Source organism: Protopterus annectens, chromosome 5.part0 (assembly GCF_019279795.1).
Source record: "Protopterus annectens isolate FY-2018-M chromosome 5.part0, PAN1.0, whole genome shotgun sequence".
Lineage (NCBI taxonomy): Eukaryota > Metazoa > Chordata > Ceratodontiformes > Protopteridae > Protopterus > Protopterus annectens.
Genome location: NC_056735.1, coordinates 1,893,333,917 through 1,893,356,330, shown reverse-complemented (window position 1 = coordinate 1,893,356,330; position 22,414 = coordinate 1,893,333,917). Strand labels below are relative to the sequence as shown.

The following is a 22,414-nucleotide window of genomic DNA, read 5'->3' as shown; positions in this document are numbered from 1 at the left end:
GTGGTGCAGCGGTTAGCGTTGCTGCCTCACAACAAGAGATTCTCCGGTTCGATCCTCAGCTGGGGTGCCTTCTGTGCAGAGTCTGCATGTTCTCCCTGTGGTGGCGTGGGTGTCCTCCGGGTGCTCCAGTTTCCTCCCACATCCCAAACACATGCTGTAGGTGGATTGGACTCTCTAAATTGGCCCTAGGTGTGAGTGCCTGCGTGTGTGTGTCTTCTGTGGAAGGTTGGGTACCGGGCTGGCAACTCAACACCGTAAAACTCCACTGCCAGTCATGAGCGGACAGGTGATCCGCTGTGGCGAGCCCTAACTGGGAAAAAGCCAAAAGAAGAAGAAGAAACCATAGAAAGGGAACACTCATTTGTGTATGCACCTGCTATCTATACTGGAGGGGGGGAAACAGTCATATGTTTGTACTGGCCGAGTCAAGGGAGGACCCAGAGTGCTTAAAATGTACATTTAGAGAAATGTGTAACCCCTACCTAGACAAATGTTACAATGGAAAGGCCCTTATTTTATACAAGGGATTAAAAGCCTATTGAAACTTTTGCAGCATGTATAACTGACCTGAGAAATAAAGCTAAAACATACAGATCTGGTGACTTAAGGGATGAATTGATAAAGGACAGACTTGTGTATGGTATAAAAAGATGATGCTGTGAGAATAATTTTGCTTCGTGACAGTGATTTAACTCTGAATAAGGCCATTAAGATTTGTCAGATTTATATTTCACAGAAAAGCACACAAATGTGCTTACAAATGAGAATAGCTCCAGAAGACAAAGTAATAAAGCTTATGTTGATGGTATGCAGCATGTTATTAAAAAAACAGGCCCAAGCAAATGGCAGCTGTAACCCCTGCAGCACTCACTGGTAAACCCCAAAACTTTCTTGCAAATTCCAGACTTCGCACAGTCTCAGTGAAGCGTAAGAGTGAGTCAGCAAACTCAAAGTATGGGCCCCAACCTAGTTTCATTGCCAGCTGTCATAATTGTGGTGGAAGCCATGAATTTAAAAGGGAGAAATGTTTAGCTTTTGGTCACCATGCCACAGATGCAACAAATGAAATCTTTTCAAAAGGTTTTGTAAATCAAAAGGCCCACATTCTTTTATTAAAAGGGAACATTTTAAGAAACGAGTTGATTAGTTAGATCAGTAATGGCAAACCTTTTGAGTTTGGTGTGTCAAAAATTCAGAAAATGCCTAACTTGACTCTGCTGGTGTGTCACCCCCCCCCCCCCCAACAAAAATTAAATAGAATTTAAAATAAATAAATAAATAAAAATAAACAAAACGCCATAGTTTTCAATACTTCAGTAATAAATCTCGACAAAAGCAGGACAAATCTAGACATGAGACATGAACATTTTTAAACTGCTAGTACTATTAATTTGAGAAACTGACAAAAATGAATGTGAATTAATATACATTTTCTGAAATAAAATAAGTTAATAAGCCTAATTATTGTCATTATTAAGTATAAAAAGTTGCCACTTTTGGGAGGGATTAAGAGGGACAGTTGAGAGGAATGTAAAACAGCAAACTCCTAGAAATGCAGACTACTTGCCCTTTGCAGAAGTGTAACCATGAAGAGAAAACATGTCAACACTGCCCTTTGCAGACTCTGTCGAGGCAGCATACCAAAATAGTCTTTGAGGTTAATAATTTCCTTACCTTTGCAGCAGTGTTGTTGAACTGGCTCCTGGCACAAAATAATTCAATGCACTTCACACGAGTAATGAATGCAAAAACAGTTTCTTTGGCAAGTCAGGTGTTGGTGAATGCTGGCGTGTCACCCAGAATGTTATGGCTTGTCACCTTTGACATGCGTGTCATAGTTTTGCAATCACTGAGTTAGACTGTGGCAATTCTACTCTGTATGTTGATGGTGTGTCAGTGCTTCATGAAACAGTCAACGCAGTAGATTTTAGGGCAAAGAATTAAGTATTTTATACTGTTCAGATAAATAGCAAACCCGTAGAGCTCAAAGCTGATGCAGGTTCCAAGTGCAGTGTTATGTCTGCAGAACCATTGGCAAGAGTATGTAAAGTTGAAAGGCTTGATGTGGCAAGGTGTGCAAAACTTGTTGCTTATGGAGGTGAAGAAATTCAGACCGAAGGCTTAGTGTTTTCATGTTACTCTGCAGGAAGAAGCTATGACTTATTTTATGTGGTCAAGTGGCACATCCAGTCAGTAGTAAGGCTCAGAGACTGTTTGAAAATGGGGCTGCTTTCATTTAATAAGGAAGTCCAAAATGTTAGCTTCAAAGACTACTACTGTAATTTGACCAGCACATTTTTTTCTACCTCTGCTGATCTGTTCCAAGATAAACTAGGCAAACTTCCAGTTGTGTACTCAATGAAGTTAGACACAGAGGTCAGTCCAGTTATCAGGCCAGCACGTAAAGTTCCAGTAGCCATGCAGGACAGAGTCAAAGTCGAGTTAGATAAAATGGTGTGACAAGGTGTGATTTGTCCAGTTGAAACGCCAACTGAAAGGGTATCTTCCATGGTGGTAGCTCACAAGAAAAGCTCAAATGACATCAGAATATGTATTGACTCACAAGATTTGAACAAAGCACTAAAATGACTTCATCATCCAATGCGCATAGTGGAACATGTCGCAGCCTTGATGCCAAATGCCACTATTTTTTCTGTCTTAGATGCATAGAGTTCATGTTGGCAAATTCAGCTTGACAAGAAATAGTCATTGCTCACTACTTTTAGTACTCTGTTTGACAGGTTCAGATTTTTGAGAATGCCATTTGGAATAAATTCTGCAAGTGAAGTCTTTCTGCGTGCAATGGAGCACATTTTTTCTGGATATCCTTGTGCTATCATATGAGACAACATACTAGAAGGAGGACCTGAAGCAGAACATGATAGAAACCTCAGAAAGGTTCTGGAAAGGGTACGTCAAGTGAATCCTGTGCTCAGTCTACACAAATGCAAAGTCAGGCTACAAGAAGTTACTTATGTAGATCATTTATTTGTGAGTACAGGCTTACGACCAGACCTTTCAAAACAAACGGCTATTCTTGAGATGCCAGCTCTAGACAATGTTCAAGCCCTGCAATGTTTTCTTGGCATGGTTTACTACCTAGGCAAGTTCATTCCAGACTTGAACCAACTGTCAGCACCACTTTGAGAGCTGACATGTAAAGATGTATCCTGGTCTTGGTTAAAGCAACACCAAAGAGCAGTTGATTGCCTGAAACAGAGAATTGTGACTCCGCCAACTCTCAGATGCTATGATGTTTGCAAGCCAGTAACACACTCCTGTTATGCTTCGAAATTTGGTCTTGGTGCAGTTATTCTACAAGAGAATCAGCCTGTTGTCTATGCATTGAGAACCCTTACCCAAACAGAGATGCAGTACGCCCAAATCGAGAAAGAGCTTTTGGCAATTGTGTTTGCATGTTCGAAGCTCCATGATTATGTTTATGGTAGACCTATCCAGATCGAAACAGACTACCAACCATTACTCACTATCTTGAGAAAGCCAATCCATTCGGCTCCAGTCAGACCGCAATGTATGATGCTGAGATTGCAAAAGTACAATTTCAATCTTGTCTACAAGAAAGGCAAACTTCTTTATCTTGCTGATACATTATCCAGATCACCCAGAAACACCACAGAACAGTATGAGAATGAGAACCTTGATTTTTGAAGTGATGGAGGTGAGAAGTTTTTCTTCCACACGTCTTGATGAGCTGAGAGATCACACATCACACAGCCACAGATCCATTTTTTCAGAGGCTCAACCACTTTTATCAGTCAAAGATGGCCGTCAAAGCAATCTAGTTTACCTCAAGAAGTGCAACCTTATTTTCCATACAGAGATGAGATTTTGTCTGACAAAGGTATCATAATGAAAGGTCAGAAAGCAATTGTTCCAAAGTACATGCAACCAGAGTACATTACTATCTTGCATCGTAATCGCCCAGGTAACGAATCTACCAACAGAAGGGCAAGAGAGCTAGTATTTTGTCCATCTATCTCCCAAAACATTGAGAGAGCACCTTAATCTTGTTCAATATGTAATAGTACTAAGCTTCATCAACAGAACCACTTCAGCTTAACCAGATTCCAGAACTACCTTGGTCGACATTAGCCACAGATATTTTCGAGTGGAATGGTCAGCATTAGTTGATGTTAGCAGACACTTACTCCAATCGGTTCGAGATTGACCTACTTCCCAAACTAGCATCCAGTACACTCATTACTAAGATGAAGCATCATTTTGCTGTTCATGGAAATCTGCACAAAGTTATTTTTGACAGTGACATGCAGTTTACAGGCCAACAGTTCAAAAGATTTGCTGAAGAATGGGACTTTACTCATGTCACAAGTAGTCCAGACTACCTGCAGTCAAATGGTTTGGCAGAACGCTCAGTGCAAAGTGCAAAATGCAAAACAGGTATTTGAGAAGTCAAAACAAAACAATAGTGATGTTTATCCGAATCTCTTGAATCTCAGAAATGTTCCACATGATAAACATCTTGGGTCACCTGCTCAGAGACTTCTGTCGAGACAAACAAGAACCACATTACCAATCAGTAGTCAATTCTGGTTGCATGTGTCAAGAACAACAGATCAGTAAAAGCCAATCTGTTAAAGAAGCCCCTATCCCAGATGTCCTACTACGATAAGACCAGTAAACCGCTCAATCCATTATGAGAGGTAATGGGTTTTGGCTATTTGTGGGTCGTGTTATAATTTCACCAGGGCCCTTAAAGATCGAATAAGAGAACATCTTAGAGCCATTAAAAATAAGGATTCAAACAATGCTTTGGCAAAACACAGTTTAAGCTGTGAATGTTTTCATAAGTTTTATTTTTTAGTTTTGCAACAGATGGATACCAGTAGGCTTGTTGATTCAAGTAATAATTTTTTGGAACTGTTGGAATTGAAATGGAAGGTCCTTCTTAGGGCTGATGTCAGTCCAGGTTTGAACGAAACCATTTTTATTAAAAGTTTACTAAAATACTTATATATAACATATTATTTTTAACATGTAATGTAGAAACATGGTACTTTCAATTTTGTATAGTGGTGTATTATATTTTTCAAATAAGTTCTTATTTTTTATGTTGTTATTGCTTTAAATATTTGTTCAAAGTCTTAATGGTAGTGTGATGTCATCAGTTTAACAGTATTTAATTGGTCTGATTTTTAAATTAAATGTTTCTGAAGAAGTTCCAACAGTAAAGGAATGAAAGTGCTAATCTGACTCCTGTTTTTTATATGGACTACGTACACACGCTGGTGAATTTATTTTTGTCTCTCTCTAACATTGTTTTGCATGAAGGGCAATCTTTTTAAAAGGGAGGATGTAGATCAATGTGTGTGTATGTACCTTTAAGAAGCTATCGAAGGGCTTGCACAAGTTTATAAATACTGAGCATGCGTAAGCCTGACTGCCATTTTGTAGTTAGCTGGTGAGATGTAAGCACGTATGTATGCAAGATCTGTTTAACTAGTTTGCTCATATTTAAAGATGCTGCTATCCATCCTGATGTGTCTGTATGTATTAAAGCATATGAATGAAACCCCAAGCCTTCTTGTTTTATGTATTAGAGATGAATGAGCGAGAGTCACCGAGGGACATTCTTCTGTGTGCTTGGGCCCCTAGATCTCCTGTATACTTATCTGCCTACTCCCCTCATAATAATAAAATTTCTTCAGAAAGCTGCCCATTGCTGAACAACTGTGATTCTTATTGGAGTGATGTTCATCGTGTTACACTGCTGCAGTCATCACACTTCGGTTATCTGCCGTCAGGCGATCCCGCAGTCGGCCCGAGTTCCAAAGTCTTGGTTCGGCGTCAGTTGCTGTCGCTTCTTCCCTGACGTCAGTGTGACAGGGGGTATAAAAGAGGCAGCCAACGCCATTTTCTTCAGTTTTTCTTGCCGCGTGGTGCCCGAAGCAGAAGCACTTCGCAAGTGCTGGTCGGCCGACTCCTGAGATTTTCAAATCGAATTTCAGACCAAAGTCTTCAATAAAGCTAAGTACCCCATTGGGGAACCTTTTCTTGCCTCAGTCCGATGTCAGAAAAAGTTGTTAATTGCATTTTTTGTGGGAAGCAAACACCTCATAAGGACTTTCATTCTTATTGTATCCCTTGCCTAGGCCCAGACCACGACGTCACAGTTTGTCGGTTTTGTGCTAGGTTTACCAAACGAACTATTAAACGTCGGTTTGATTTCGCCCGACATTATTTTGGTAGAAAATTTAATTATACCATGCCGTCGGAGCAACCGACGACCGGGATGAATAAAAAGCGCAAAGATAATGACAGGCAGCCGAGACCCAAACCAGACACCGAGGCCTCTGCTAGGCCAGTTGCCGGTTCTCCGGTTTTCAGTGGGGTGCCTACACAGCCCCGGACGACTGCTGATTTAGAACCCCAGCCTGCATCCGGCTCCCAAGCGGAGATTGCAGGGCCTCCAGAGCCTTTATCATTAGGCCCTTCCCACTCCATGGCTGAAGGGGATTCTGGTGCAGTTGAAAGGCCGTCAGTTGCTGAAAGTGTCTTCAGACCGACTACACTTACTATTAAGTCCTTTGCAAAATTGAAAACTCCATTAAAAGTAAGGAAGCCTGTACAGCAGTCTCCAGTGCAAGGCCCCATGCCTAAGAAACAGATGCTTAAGATGGCCGAAGACTTAATTACCCTAATCAGGGGTTCCCATCCCCCACCTGACAAAAGTCCTAGACAGGAGGAGGACTACACTTCCTCTGACCAGGTTTCCATTACCTTAGATTCTTCTGAGGAACAGGAGTACTCTCCCCCCCCCCCCTTATGAAGACTCTGATGCTGAAGAGTCTATTCCTTCAGCATCTCCCCCAGAAGACTACTCTTTTGGGGAAACTTTACATACCATGAGGGAACATTTCCACTGGGAAGGTCAGGATTACTCTGATTGTAAGAAAAGGCTCCGAGAGTTCCTCTTACTACCCCAACACAGACCCCTTGCTATTCCACCTGTGTTAGACATTGTGGATGATGTTTATTCAGAATCTAGCCTTAACCCAGATTCATTACCTCCTGCACCAGCCAAACCAGATAGATACTACAGAGTCTCTGATTCACATAAATTCCTATATAAAAGCCCTGCTGCTGACCCAGAAACCATTTACCAGGGTCCCAAAGGGGTTAAGGCCTCTATTTCTAAAAATCCTGTACCGTCTGAAAGGGATTCTAGAGCACTAGACAGATGGGGAAAGAAAGTATATACCTCAGCTACTCTAGCTATGAGGGCCTTAAATTGCCAGTTTCACATGCTGAAATATCAACAATATTTGATGTCTCAATTAAAACAAAAAATGAGTACACATACAGAGCAGCCTGATTACAAGGAAATGCAAGATTTGTTGCACGTAGCAGAACAAGTGGGAAAACGTACTTTGCAATATGGATTTGATTCATTGGAAGCCTCTTGCAGAGCAGCTGTAACAGGGTCTGTCATTCGTAGGCATGCTTGGTTAAAAGAACAAACTTTACCTGATCATGTTAAAGCAAAGTTATTGGATGCACCCTTACAGCAGGATGTTTTATTTGGTGTGAAAGCAGAAGAGGTTTTAAAGAAAAAGGAGGATAAGGCAAAATTTATGCAGACGGTCAAGGATTTTTTACAGGTTCAACCCCCTCGTTTCAGCAGAAATTGGCCAACCAAAAACTGGTCCTTTCCTACTTCTGACAGACCACAGATGGGCAAATACAGACGCCCAAGGGGCAGAGGTCAGCCACAAGGCTCTTACAAGCCACGACAATGGGGTGCCACAACCCAGAAAGGAGGAGATGACAGGTCTCAAACTATCAGAAGACAATCACAATGACTTACCCCTCAGACTGCCAAGCAAATCACTTTTGGCAGCTCCCATGGGAGGAAAACTTGCACTTTTTGCAGACAATTGGCACATTATCACAAAAGACAAATGGGTTCTAAATATTGTAACTCAAGGATACAGGTTCCACTTTCACACTTTACCAAGGATAAAAGGAATGCCAAACCTGCCATCAAATCAACGGGCAGAGGCTCAAAGACAAATTACAGCACTCATGGACATGAGAGCCATTCAACAGGTTTCTACACAGGAGCAAGGACAAGGATTTTACTCAAGACTCTTTCTGGTTCCCCGAAAGGACAAAGCCTGGAGACCCATTCTGGACCTTTCAGTTCTAAACACATACCTGGAAGTACCCAAATTCAGGATGCTCACACTACAGCAACTTCTTCCCATGCTGGGCAAGAAGGCTTGGCTAGTAACGTTGGACCTCAAGGAGGCATACCTGCATGTCCCTATCGGACAAAATTGCAGAAGATACCTCCGATTTATAGCAGGTACAACTCATTACCAATTCTCTGCACTGCCCTTTGGCTTATCTACTGCACCCAGGGTCTTCGCAAAATGCCTGGCACCAGTAATTGCATACTGCAGACAAAGAGGAATCCAAATATATCCATACCTAGACGACTGCCTTATTCAAGCAGACAGCAAGGACATTCTTTTAAAACATCTGGCGTTTGTAAAAAAAAAACTACTAAGTTGCCTAGGGTACACAGTAAACGAAAAGAAGTCAAAACTAGTGCCCTCACAAGACATAATATTCCTGGGTGCCAGCTTAAATACAACGGCCCAGATGGCTTATCTCACTCCAGACAAACAAGGACAACTGACTCAATACTTCAAAATGATGGCAACAAAGACCCAACTCCCTGCAAGAAAAATTCTGCAGGCCTTGGGATTCTTGGCGTCTTGCATACTACTAATAATACCATATGCCAAACTGCATATGAGAAAATTACAATGGTACCTGAAAAGTGTATGGACTCGACGCAGCCACAGCTTGGAAACAATAATACCACTAATTCCCTGCCTTCAACAGGAGTTTCTATGGTGGGCTTAGGCATGTCACCTCAACAAGGGTCAGCCTTTCACCTTGCCCACAGCCAGGCAAACAATGACAACAGATGCATCGGATTACGCCTGGGGAGCACACATGGCAGGACAGTGTATTCAGGGCAAATGGTCTGCAGATCAAATGCATCTCCACATCAATCAAAAAGAGATGCTAGCTGTACAAAATGCCCTAAAAGCTTTCAAGAACTTCCTACATTCAGGACAACTTCTAATAAAGACTGACAACACCACAGTGATGTACATAAACAAACAAGGGGGCACACATTCCTACCCCCTATGCAGGCAAGCAATGACCTTGTGGAACACAGCACTGACCTACCTAGTTCAACTACAAGCACAATTCCTGCCAGGAAAGAAAAATACATTGGCAGACAAAGTAAGCAGAAATATCATGGATCCTCACGAGTGGAAACTAGACCCACAAGCATTCACAATGATAACTCAAAAATGGGGGAGCCCAGACATAGATCTATTTGCCTCCCCCCAAAACTACCAACTGCGAAAGTTTTGCACAAGGACATACCACACACTAGCTTGGAAAGTGGACGCCCTTTCATTCAGTTGGAAAACACTAACAGTGTATGCCTTTCCTCCACTGGCTCTTCTGGCAAATGTGCTGCTAAAAGCCACATTAGAGAGGCCACAAATGATACTCATTGCTCCAGACTGGCCACGCCAACACTGGTGGCCAATATTAAGGTACATGGCTCAAGGCCCACCATGGATTTTACCTCACATTCCTCACCTGCTGACTCATCAAAACAATCAGATTATACACAGCCAGCTCAAGACTTTAAATCTGGCTGCATGGCAGATTATCTAAACAACCAGTCAACACTTCTCTCTACAGCTGTTATGGATGTCATTCTGGAGGCCAGGAGACCCAGCACCAGGAAAACCTACTCAGACAAATGGAAAATATTCTGCACCTGGAACTAGGCTAAAGGCCAAAATCCTCTTGTCCCAAATATTCCTCAGATTCTGCAATATTTAACTGAGATGTTGCACAAAGGCCTTTCCTTTTCATCTATAAAGATCCACGCTTCAGCTATTTCAGCTCATTACAACACGAATCCTCCTATTTTTTCACATCCATTATTAAGACAGTACCTCAGAGGGGCTAAGAACATAAGACCACCCCGAAGAGCACCAACACCAACTTGGGACCTCAATTTTATTTTGGAGAAACTTACACTACTGCCCTTTGAGCCAGCCTTTTCAGCTGATTTACAATTTTTATCATGGAAAACTGCCCTGCTGCTAGCAATAACCTCAGCACGAAGAGTCTCAGAGCTACAGGCCCTAATGGCAGTGGAGCCTTTCATCATTTTTCATCAAGACAGAGTCTCTTTACGAACTAACCCTTCCTTTATGCCAAAGGTAGTATCCAGTGTGGCTCTAAACCAAACCATTCATTTACCCACCTTTTATCCAAACCCCCAGAGTAAAGGGAAAAGGCTCCTACACTCTTTGGACATTCACAGGCAATTACGTTTCTACTTGGATAAAACAAAGGTTTTCAGAAAATCTGATCAGCTCTTTGTATCCTATGCTGCATGATCTCAAGGAAAGCCTATATCAAAACAGACCATTTCAAAATGGATAGGACATTGTATCAGTTTCTGCTACACACACCATGGGAAACCTCTACCTGGTAACATTAGGCCTCATTCCACCAGGGCTACAGCAACATCAGCAGCCTTCCTCAGAGGGGTACCAACTAAGGATATTTTGGAAGCTGCAACTGGAGTTCAGTGCACACCTTCACCAAGCACTACCACTTACCTCTATACTCAAAAACCAGAGCTGGCTTTGCCACTGCAGTTTTGCAGGGCCTACTAGCTTCTCCAAACCCTGTTTAGTACCAACCGCCCAGCCTTAGCTTTGGGATTCAACCCAAGTGTGATGACTGCAGCAGTGTAACACGATGAACATAGTACAGTTTTGTACCTACCATAAATGTAGATGTTCGAGTGTTCACACTGCTGCAGTCCAGATTACCCTCCCACCTTCCCCTCTTCTTACCTGGGTTTTTATCTATAGCTCCCTGTTTATACAATCTGTAAGATGTATTTCTATATGGTGCATTTGCTTACAGCTGTAGCTATTGTTTTCTACTTCTGTAATTTGCTTAGGATTATGTATTGCCTTCCTATTTGGGGACACCTGACATCTGGGGCAAGAAAAACTGAAGAAAATGGCGTCTGCTGCCTCTTTTATATACCCCTGTTGCACTGACATCAGGGAAGAAGCGACAGCAACTGACGCCGGACCAAGACTTTGGAACTCGGGCCGACTGCGGGACCGCCTGACGGCAGATAACCCAAGTGTGATGACTGCAGCAGTGTGAACACTCGAACATCTACATTTATGGTAGGTACAAAACTGTACTTTCTGGCTCCAGCAAGTTTGCTTCCCTTTCTTGTGGCCTGACCTTCAGTGCACTTCTTGGGTCCTTGACTCCCCTGCTGGATTTCATCTCTAACCCCGTAGGAATTTCTCCGCCCAATCTTTATATTCTCAAATTGGCTGCATGATTCCTCTGATTTCCATGATGGCCAGAGATCCCAAGCTGTCAGAGTTGTTTATATTTTATCCTCTTCTCAGAAACATTCTGCCCAAAAGATTTATGCTAATAAACGGAAACATTTTGCAATTTTTGCTTCGTCAAAGGGCTTTGATCCCTTTTCAGCCCATCTGGATGTTGTACTGGATTTTCTTTCATACGTTTTTCATTTTGAGTTGATCTATTCTACTGTTAAGGTTCAACTGACTGCTTTTTTTCAATTTGCATGTTGGCAGAGAAAATACTCCAATAACTGCTCTAAAGATTTCGAAAGTGCTCCTGAGAGGTACATAAGACCTCCCATTCAGGATCCCATTCCCCCTCAGGATTTTCCTTGTGTGCTCCACATTTTATCAGGCCCTCCATTTGAATCTTCAGTCACTGTCTCCTTAAAGTTGCTGTCTTGGAAGTCTATTTTTCTGGTGGCTGTTACGTCTGCCAGATGGGTGTCAGAGCTGCAAGCTTTAACCTCAGTGCTTCTGTATTTAATTTTCCATAGAGACAGGATTTCCCTTAGTTAGGACTGATTCCTGTTTTCTGCCTAAGGTAACTTCTGAGTCTACTGTGAATCAGTTCATCCAATTACCTGCCTTTTCCTAAAGTTTAGTAATAAAGGAGAATATTTACTACATTGTCTTGATGTACATAGGCAACTGAGATTTTATCTGGACAGAACCAAAGCCTTCAGAAAATCAGAACAACTTTTTATCTCTTTTCCTAGCAGGATAGTGTTAAAAACAATGCTATCCAAATGACTGCCTGATTGTATTTCTTTTAGATATAATTTGAAAGGAAAGTCTTTGCCGACAAAACCTAAAGGTCATTCCACTAGAGCAGTGGCTACTTCTACAGCTTTTTTCTCCAGAGCTTCTATTGATATATGTGCTGCTGCCACTTGGGCTAGTACTCAAACTTTTGTGTCCCATTACAAATTGAATGTTCAGTTGAGGTCTTAGGCCTCGTTTGGCTCCACTCTTCTGCGGAGTGTTCTCTCCTAGGGCCTCCTTGGGATAATACTTGGCTGGGGACTGTCCAGCAGAAGCCAGACAGAAAAGACAATATAGGATATGAAAGCTATACACTTACCATAATGATAGGTCTGTGTTGTCTGTTTCTGTCCGATTCAACCATCCCTTCCTCCTATTCTCCTCCTTTGGGTTGTTTAGACCATGGCAGCAGGTGCCTTGCTGTCGAGGGGTTCTCCATTCCTTCTAGGTGTCCTTTGTTAAGGTCCTGGAGTGTTTATATCTTGCATGTTTTATATTTGTAGGTGGGGCAGACTCAATCTGAGGTAGACAGGAGAGAGCAAGGAATTATGGGTATTGCAGGCAGAACTCTAAGGTTGAAGCTATTTGGAATGGCCGGCCTTTGTTCAGAGGTGGATCGGATAATCCACAGGATGAACCATACAGAAACAAACATCACTGATCTATCACTATGGGAAGTGTATAACTTTCATTTAATACGGCATCGCGCTCCCTTCCTTCTTATGCAGTTAATGTGATGGTTACCAGTCCGTGGCCTGTTATGTGAGGTAAGGACTAACATCAGTTGCTCAGAGTAGCTGATGTCAGTGCTTACCTGGCTGTCTCATTTCAGTCGAGCTTACCATAGGGTCTGACTTTTTTTTTTTTTTTTTTTTTTTTTTTACATAAAGATCTGTTAACAAAAATATTAACAAGACAGCAGATAAATCTTTGGACAGTGTTAACACATGCTACCCACAATAACATTGCATTTTTTTTGCCTTTTAACATTGACCGGTGGTGGTGGTGGTGTGTTGAGGGGTTTTGTTTACAAACAGCAATATGCCCCAGCAGAAACCATGTAAAGTTCAGAACATTCTTATTTGGATGTGGGGAGGCAACATGTGTGTGTGTGAAAGCAAGTAAAACAAACAATATAAACTCGTCATATAACTTTTTTTAAGCACATTTTTAGGAGTAAGCACTTTGTAGACTTCTTCATATGTTAGTGAAATGTATTCATTGCCTGATTTAAATGTACAAGCAAGTTAACCTGCAATTAGTGTGTGGGTGTGTGGGGGGTATTGATGTTTTAGCCTATTCATTTTCATTAGGATCTTAATAATAAAAATGTTATTTAAGTCTGGAAATATGGCAACATTCAGTTCGGCTTACCAGTAATTTTCTTTGGCCTCAAATGAAGTGCCTAAATATCTACCTCTCTTATTCCTTGTCAGAGTTTATACCACTGAAAAGGTTAACTTAATAAAGCTGCAACACTTCTAATTCCATGCAGATGTTTGGGCAGTCTTTTGTGTAATTTTCTGGTAACTTTCCCTCCATTGACACTGTAACATATGGAACATTTTGCTGCACAGACAAATATACTAAGCTGTAGTTTTAACAGGATATACAAAAATGGAAAACTTAGAAAGAAGTCTACCTAAGAAGCATAAACCACAAGGATATATCCTTTTAGGTGGTTAATAAGAAAGAAAGAACACAGAAACTAATTGATGCTGTTCCAACAGAATATGTGACTTCAGAGTTACCTAACATGATCTTAGAGTTATTCTTGATATCTTTAATTTTTACTGCATCATTAATTGATGTCATATACATAGATGCATAAAAGTTGTCAGCTTACTTATGTTTATAAAGAATAACTTAATTTTAGTAAAAGTTAATGAAGCATGTTATTCACCCCTTTCACTACAAACTTAATCAGAAATCTATCAAAGTTTGTGACTTTTACTTAAATCCATTTCCAAATTTTGACTAAACTGAAAATGGTATTATATGAAGCCAACTTAGAAATTGTGGCAGCTTATGATTTTACTATTTTTTTTAGTCTGATAGAATGCATACTGCTGTCAAACATATATGAATTCACCTTAGTCTCCATTTTATAAACTCTGATGTCCAAATGATTGGAGATGCACAAAATAAATGAGTTAAAGAAAACTTTAAAAAGTACTATATTATAATGCTTGCAGTAGTTTGTGTGAAAACAGACGATTACTGGACCATCATTAAAGAGTTATTGATATAGATTATTGGGGAGGGGCAGTGCCTATATGAGGGAAATAGAAATACATTGCTGTGGTGGTAATATTATTTCACTTAATGTCATTTAGATATCTGCACTATACAGAATTAGATTGTGGTTGTTTTGGGCTAGGCAGATAATAAGGGAAAGTGAACAACATTTATATAACAGTTAAATGTTCATTGATTTCCTTGTCAGTGAGGGGCAGAGTATATGTGTGGAGGAAACTACTTGAAATATATTACTGTGATATTTATTTCATTTGATCCTAGTCAATCATCAGAGGTGTATACAGAACATGATAACTTTTGGGTAGGAAGGCAGCTTATGTGTAAAGACAGATGACATTTCAATTACCTGATCAAGATAAACAGTTGTCAGTATAGCTTGTCTTGGATAAGCTGTGTCCATGTATGACAGAGGCAAGTTGAAATACATTCTTGTGACCTTTACTACCTTCACTTTAACATTGTCAAACATCTGATTTGTATCCAATCAAAAAGTGCTATTTTGGGGGTTGGAAACACTCTCTGTGTGAAGGCAGATGATTATCGATGTGGCTTGTCTGTGTGTCTTTGTCAAATAAGCTGCCATAAGTTGCAGTGACCAGAATTTTGTCAGTTATTCAAGGTCACATAAGATGTATATCCAGGTGCATGGTGGCTGTTTTGGAAGAAGGTTAGGTAGTGTGTGTGTGGTCACATCCGACTGTTCTGGCTTGTTAAGGTCATTGTGTTCTTGCGTGTGTTTCGCTAAAGTACATTACTGTAGGAAATTCTTTCACTTGATCACTGTTAATTGTCAGAGGTGTACTTAGAAAAGGGTTATGCTCGAGTTTGGAGAAGCATTCGGCATATAGAAATGACTGACCACTGTTATCAATTGATCAGAGTTAAACTATCTTTTAGTTTACTTGTCATGGTTAATTGTGTGTTTGTGCATGTCTATATAAGGGGAATCCTTGTGTGGAAAAGCAGTCCTAGCTTTTATGTTTGCAGAATTTATGTAAATTTTTCACACCCAAAAGAGGTGCTTACTGTCAGAAGGAACATATTCTGTTTGGGCACACTTTGTATGAAAGAATTTGAAACAAGTGTTGGTGGTAAGTAGTAGTATCCGAATACATCAAAACTACAGCCCATATGTTGCTTGTAAAATTATTTATTATTTCAGTTTTACAAAATCCCTGCTGTAGATGTCTTGCAATTCAGTACACAAACAAGGATGCACATTTCTTCTTCCTCTTTTTTTTTTTTTTTTTTTTTTTTTTTTTTTTTAAATCATGGGGTAAACGTGTAAATCTATAAATATGTTATACCTTAATAACCTGACTAAAACTTGTATTACCTTTCCATTAAAGTCATACAGTCAAGAATTTTAAATGTTCGTACAGAGCAAAAAAATTACTACAAGGAGCTGTGAGCACTTAGAAATTCAACATAGAGCTATTCCATTACATCTGCATCTTAAAGCACAATTTAAGTGCAGTTTATAACCAAATATTCAGATTTGCTATCCCAGATACTTTATTAAAAAATATCAAACTGCTTTTGAGATTTACCTTAGTATTGATAAATACCTCCAATAGGCTCATCTGTGTTAAAATGAGTCGGGCTGCTAAGTTGCTTCTAAGAATAAAATACATGTCCATAATATATGTGCTGTGATTTTCTTTATATCACTAGTGAAAGTCATGTGCATTTCTTCAGAAAAGGGACCATTTTGCCAGTGAAGAAATGCCACCACTACAATTCCCTGTAATGACAATGACTATATTAACGTCAGCTTTCACTTTTTAATGGTGATATTTTGAAGTCTGTTAAAATTTATAGATTTTGGATTTAACCATGATTAATAATTGACTTTTTTTAAATTGACTACTTGGTTAAAATTTAATATTTTGATGTTTGGTATATTAGCATTAACATTATTTGTGTTTTTTTGTATCTCATAAATAATGAACTGCTTATTTTATCCTTTACAGAATCTGACAAGGAAGAAGACATTTCCAAGTGCAAGTCTGCCTCATTGTCCATTTTACCCAAACAGATGACATCAAGTCTTTGTGCCCTCATGACTAGCTATGGCAGTATTTCTGACAGTGAAAATGATGAGGGTCCAGATGGTAAGCTGTAGCTCTTCTCCCTTTTGCTTCTTAAACCTGTCATATATATTTATCACCTGTATACTGAAAACACGGTAACAAAATCTACAATGTTTTAATCCTCCTGACATCAGAAGTGAATCTGCAACTTGCTGAGTCATTAACTGTTCGGATTGGTTTGAACTGCTATTGACCACTTAACAGGGATGAATTTAAATGGCTCCATAATAGTGAATATTAGAAGAGATATTGGAAGTCTTGAGTCATTTTCGCATTTTCCATGTTAGGCTTCCTCATTATACAAACAGATCACTGTGTGTTTCTTCTGTCACTCTGCTGTATACAATAACTGCGTTATGATGAAGAAGAAAGAAAGCTGGATATGTGATGCCGTGTAATTCCTTTGCCACATTTGATTTGTGGCTAGTTCATGTAATTCTCTTATCTTTTCAAAGAGCATGAGTGACAGGGAGTGGCATGGATCCGATCAAGTTTTTAGAAACGTCAGTGTAATATAAGAGAAATTTGGTAAATCATTGTTTAAATAATATACTGTTTTATCATAGCTGCATGGAATAGAGTGATAAAGCCTGATTGTGACCCAGATGACCCAAGTTCAGTTAGTGGATCCAGAGCTCGAAGACCAGGGTTGGAGGTGTGGAAATGAGCAGCTGATACCAAACCACTCATTCTAGATGGAGGGGTGGTGGTTCCTTTTAGCTAAATATTGCAATGCATGCAGAGGCTTGCTTGGTATCTAAAAATGACCAAGACTCTGTACTGGTAACTTAGAGTGATGAAGACCTGACTGTAACTCCGGCGACCTGACTATAACTCGGTCAGCCTGAGTTTGATTAATTGCTTAGATGCTTATTGATCCAAGTAGGGGAGGATTGATTTGCCTATGAAAGAGGTAAGGGAATGTGCTGGACAGATTTTTCATAGAGCCCTAGTGTAGAGGCTGTGGCTTGAGGAAGATTATTGGGCTATGACATGCAAGAAGGGTTGCAAAGATGTGACTGCTCTATTGGTCCAGGAAGGGCACACCCTCAAGCTGCACTTCATGTCCTTCTCAACCATTTCACATGTGTGTGTCATCAGCATGAGGGGGATGGGGGGTAGTGCTAAAGAACATCCATCAATAAGCTATTGTATGAAATAAGCATGTGTAGTTCCTGATGGCTTCTGGGTGAAGTTGGTGACAGGTGGGTCACACTGGGGACCAGAGGACAAGACTGTAAGCTGGCAGTAGTGGAGCCTGATGCAGCAGTGAGTGTGTTTATATATATATATATATATATATATATATATATATATATATATATATATATAAAAAGACGAACAGGAGTGTGATCTTGGGGCTTCCAAGTTGGTAACATCACTCTTTTCTTGTGTATATGTGGCAGTGTGCATGTTCTAGGGAGGACATAGCTCACCTCTTTGGTAATGCATTTGCTCATGTCAGTCAGCTGGGGACAATGTTTGGGTTTAGTTGAAACATTCCTGACAGTACTTGTAAATGAGGTTTCCAGGTCAGCCCTAGGCAGCCTAGCAGAAGTGATAGCAACAGGGGGTGTGGCAGGAAGAGGATCACTGGTGATAGTGGCCCACAGCTGCTGGTCCTCTGGTTTGCTACTTGGCGTGGTTTGCAATGGGGGTTGGCAAAGGAAGACTGATGGTCCACAGATAGCCACAACACATGATGATTCCCTTTGATTTGCTGTTGGCAGACTCTGTGGCCTTGTCAGTGATAGTTTGCAAGCCGGCTAAGACTCGTAGGAGGAGAACTGATGATCAGCATGTGTGGAAGGAAAAAGCATATAGATTTAGTTTCCAGAATCCTGAATATTTTCTTCTACGTAGTGATGTGTAACTTAACATAAATCTGGATTTTAAAATTGTATTATCAATTATTATATTATTGGCACCAATAAAAAGCATAAGGAGAACACTGGAATGAAAGTTTGTAGCGTAGTTTACCTTTATTGTTCGCAATTCGTCACACAGACTTCATCAGAAACTGAATGCCAAACAATCACCACTCACTTTTAAATAAATTTTAACCAATCAATTTCAATTATCAATTAAATATAATTGTTTTCATCACACAGCACTTTAAAAAAAACTTTCTTTAAAAAGACCAACATGTTAATAAGTTTAATTCAGTACTATTTTTTTTAAAAAAACACTTAATGTTAACCATATCATTAAGACTAGGAGAAAGATGAGAAGCAAGCTTAAGTTGCCATTCTGCTTCCCTCTGTTCAACCAGGTTTCTAAAATTACCTCCCCTTAGATCCTCTTGAACAACTTGCAAAATAGAAAAATTAAACTTTTTCCAGTTCACACACACACCAGAATGCTTATACAAGGCATTATTTGGGTTTTTCTTTTTTATAGCATATTCATGTTCTAAAATTCTCTTTTTTTAGAGCCCAGGTTGATATTCCAATATAAAAAGCAGGACATTATGAACAAAGGGCAATGTATGCAATGCCCAAGGTACCACAATCCACACCTACCTGAGACCTTTAAGATCCTCTCTAGATGTGTTAAAAAAATATATAGACCTTCATGGATGCACCTACACGATCTACATCCCTTACATTTAAATATGCTCACTCCCCCCTCCAACAGAGGTTGTTGATACCAATCTACCAATTTCAAGCATGTGCTTTATGCTGGAACTCCTTTTATAAACAAAATAGGGGCTATCCCTACATGTACAGTTTTCAGTTACAGTGGATATAAAAAGTGTACACGCCCCTGTTAAAATGCCAGGTTTTTGTGATATAAAAAAAAATGAGACCACAATAAATAATTTCAGAACTTGTCCCACCTTTAATGTGACCTATAAACCTGTACTATTCAAGTGAAAAACAAATCAGTTAGGGGAAAAATAAAAAACGTGCAATAAGCTGGTTGCATAAGTGTGCACACCCTTAAACTAATACTTTTTTGAAGCACCTTTTGATTTAATTACAGCATTCAGTCTTCGTGGGTACACACCTGCCATCAATTAAAGAGATTTTGATTAATCCCAAATAAAATTCTGCTGTCCTAGTAGGATTTTCCTGACATTTACTTAGTTGCCTGCTACAGCAAAAGCCATGGTTTGCAGAGAGCTTACAAAGCATCAGAGAGATCTCATGGTTGAAAGGTATCAGTCAGGAGAGGGGTACAAAAAATTTCCACAGCATTGGATATGTCATGGAACACAGTGAAGACCATCATCAAAAAGTGGAGAAAATATGGGACAGCAGTGAAGTTGCAGAGAACTGGAAGTCCCTCCAAAATTGATGAAAAGACAAGACGAAAACTGGTCAGGGAGGCTGTCAAGAGACCTACAGCAACACTGAAGGAGCTGCATGAATTTCTGGCAAGTACTGGTTGTGTACTACATGTGACAACAGTCTCCTGTATTCTCCATATGTCTGGGCTATGGGGTAGTGTTGCAAGACAGAAGCCTTTTCTTACACAGGAAAACATCCAGGCCTGGCTAAAATTTGCAAAACAATACATCGAGCCTCCCAAAAGCATGTGGGAAGATGTGTTATGGTCTGATGAGACCAAAGCTGAACTTTTTAGCCACAATTCCAAAAGGTATGTTTGCGCAAAAACAATACTTAAGCATCACCAAAAGAACACCATCCCCACGGTGAAGCATGGTGGTGGCAGTATCATGCTTTGGGATTGCTTTTCTTCAGCTGGAACTGGGGCTTTAGTCAAGGTGGAAGGGAATTATGAACAGTTCCAAATACCAGTCACTTTTGGCCCAAAACCTTCAGGCGTCTGCTAGAAAGCTTGAGAGGAATTTCACCTTTCAACACAACAATGACCCCAAGCATACATCCAAATAAAAAAAAAGAATGGCTTCACCAGAAGAAAATTAGTTTTGGAATGGCCCAGCCAGAGCCCAGACCTAAATCCAGTAGAAAATCTGTGAGGTGACTTGAAAAGGGCTGTGCACAAGAGATGCCCTTGCAATCTGACAGATTGGAGCGTTTTCGCAAGGAAGAGTGGGCAAATATTGTCAAGTCAAGATCTGCCATGCTGATAGACTCTTACCCAAGAAGACTGAATGCTGTAATTAAATCAAAAGGTGCTTCAACAAAGTATTAGTTTAAGGGTGTGCACACTTCTGCAACCAGCTTATTGTATGTTTTTTTATTTTTTATATTTTTCCCCTAACAGATTTGTTTGTCTTTCATTGAATTGTACAGGTAATAGGTCACATTAAAGGTGGGAAAAGTTTTGAAATGAATGATTGTGGTATCATTTTTTGTATCACAAAAACCTGGCATTTTAACAGGGGTGTGTACACTTTGTATATCTACTGTATGTATGGATGTGTGTTTGGGGGTATGCTTTAATATTTGCATCTTGTTTTTGCAATGAGAAGGCTCATTTTGCATTTGCTTTGCAGAATTTGCCTTTTGAGACAAATGTTAACTTCATTAGTTTTTGGTTTGGAGGAGGGTGGTTGTGTTAAATTCTCTCCCATGCTGCCCCTTCCCAGAGGTGATAGTTGTGCATTTTATTTGTTTCCTGACAGACCAGCACGCTGGGAGTGGTGCTGCCATAATCCATATGAAGGGTCGTTATTGTTTTTTCTCATACAGTTGTCCATGCAGTGGGTACTGTGTGGGATTGTTACTCACTTTTGATTAGTGGCATAAACCCACAGGCATCCTTCCCCTTTTAGGCAAATATCTCTATTGGCTGTCTGGCCTAAAGTGAAGAGTATGCTTTCCTAGGCTTGAAACCCCTCCTTTCCTGAAGTATATTTTTTCCTGGTCATGTACCTTTTCCCTCTTACTCTGGGTGAGGCAAGGAGGCTCAGTCACTTTATTCCTCTCCCATGCCCATTTAGCTTTTCCATTGTCAGAATAGCTAAATGATCCCAGGTCTTTAGAGTTTTTGTTTATGTCTCCGTCTACCTCTTCTATAGAGCTTCTTTACTGCAGCCTTATAAGGAATAGTCCTAAAATTCAAATGTTTGCAGTTTGGATTATGACTACAGAAAACTATTAAAGGCAAGAATGTGCATTTCATTTTTGGCAATGCAGTTTTATCATTTTACTCATTTCCATTATTAAATCGGCATATTGTTTGTTACAGTATCTCAGGAACACGAGACATGTTTTGATGCAAAAACTCTTGCAAACATTTTTTTTTTTATTTCCGGTGGTTGATTTTTATTGTTTCAGTGGTACTTGCATTTAACCATTGTAGAGTACAAATTTGTAATGCAGTTATTACTGTTGGTTTTATTACTGTTAAACATTGTACAGTACACATTCTTAATATGGTTATTACCGGCTTTTTCACTTACTAATATTGTACAATTTTGTTGTCCAGAAAACTTTACTCGGTGCACAAGATTACCCTTCTTCACTACAGGTTTTTGCATGTTTACTGTTTTATTTCTTTCTGTCAGTGGTGAGACAATGTGAAAGGCTTTTTCTGCTTTGCTTTGTTTAGTTATTCCTGCTATCAAAGTTGTGGCTGAAGATGTGTCCGTTGAAACTGTAACAAACATTACAAATGGAAGTGTGAAAGAGCATAATAAAAATGCACCAGTTGTGAAGTCCAAAAGACAGAAAAAATACTCAAGATACAAGCGAAACAGATCGAAACATAAGCATAAGGAACTGGTACCATCACCTGTGAAGTGTCGTCCAACTCTTCTGGAAATGGTAAGAGAGTGCTTTATCATAAGTAATCCTTGCAAGATGATTCCCTGACTATGTGTCATGTGGTTTATACATTTTGTACCAGTGAGAACGCAGGATGTACAAC

General features: G+C 40.0%; 1 protein-coding gene across 3 annotated transcripts in view; it reads left to right on the top strand.

Annotated features, from left to right (window-relative positions):
- NUFIP1 (nuclear FMR1 interacting protein 1) overlaps nt 1–22,414 on the top strand; it is a 461,243-nt gene that overhangs the window by 354,327 nt on the left and 84,502 nt on the right. For all 3 annotated transcript variants that reach the window (XM_044071710.1, XR_006364830.1, XR_006364831.1), the window contains exons 8-9: nt 16,493–16,633; nt 22,097–22,311. In XM_044071710.1, coding sequence (XP_043927645.1) covers nt 16,493–16,633; nt 22,097–22,311 — 356 coding nt within the window. The remainder of the gene's footprint in view (nt 1–16,492; nt 16,634–22,096; nt 22,312–22,414) is intronic.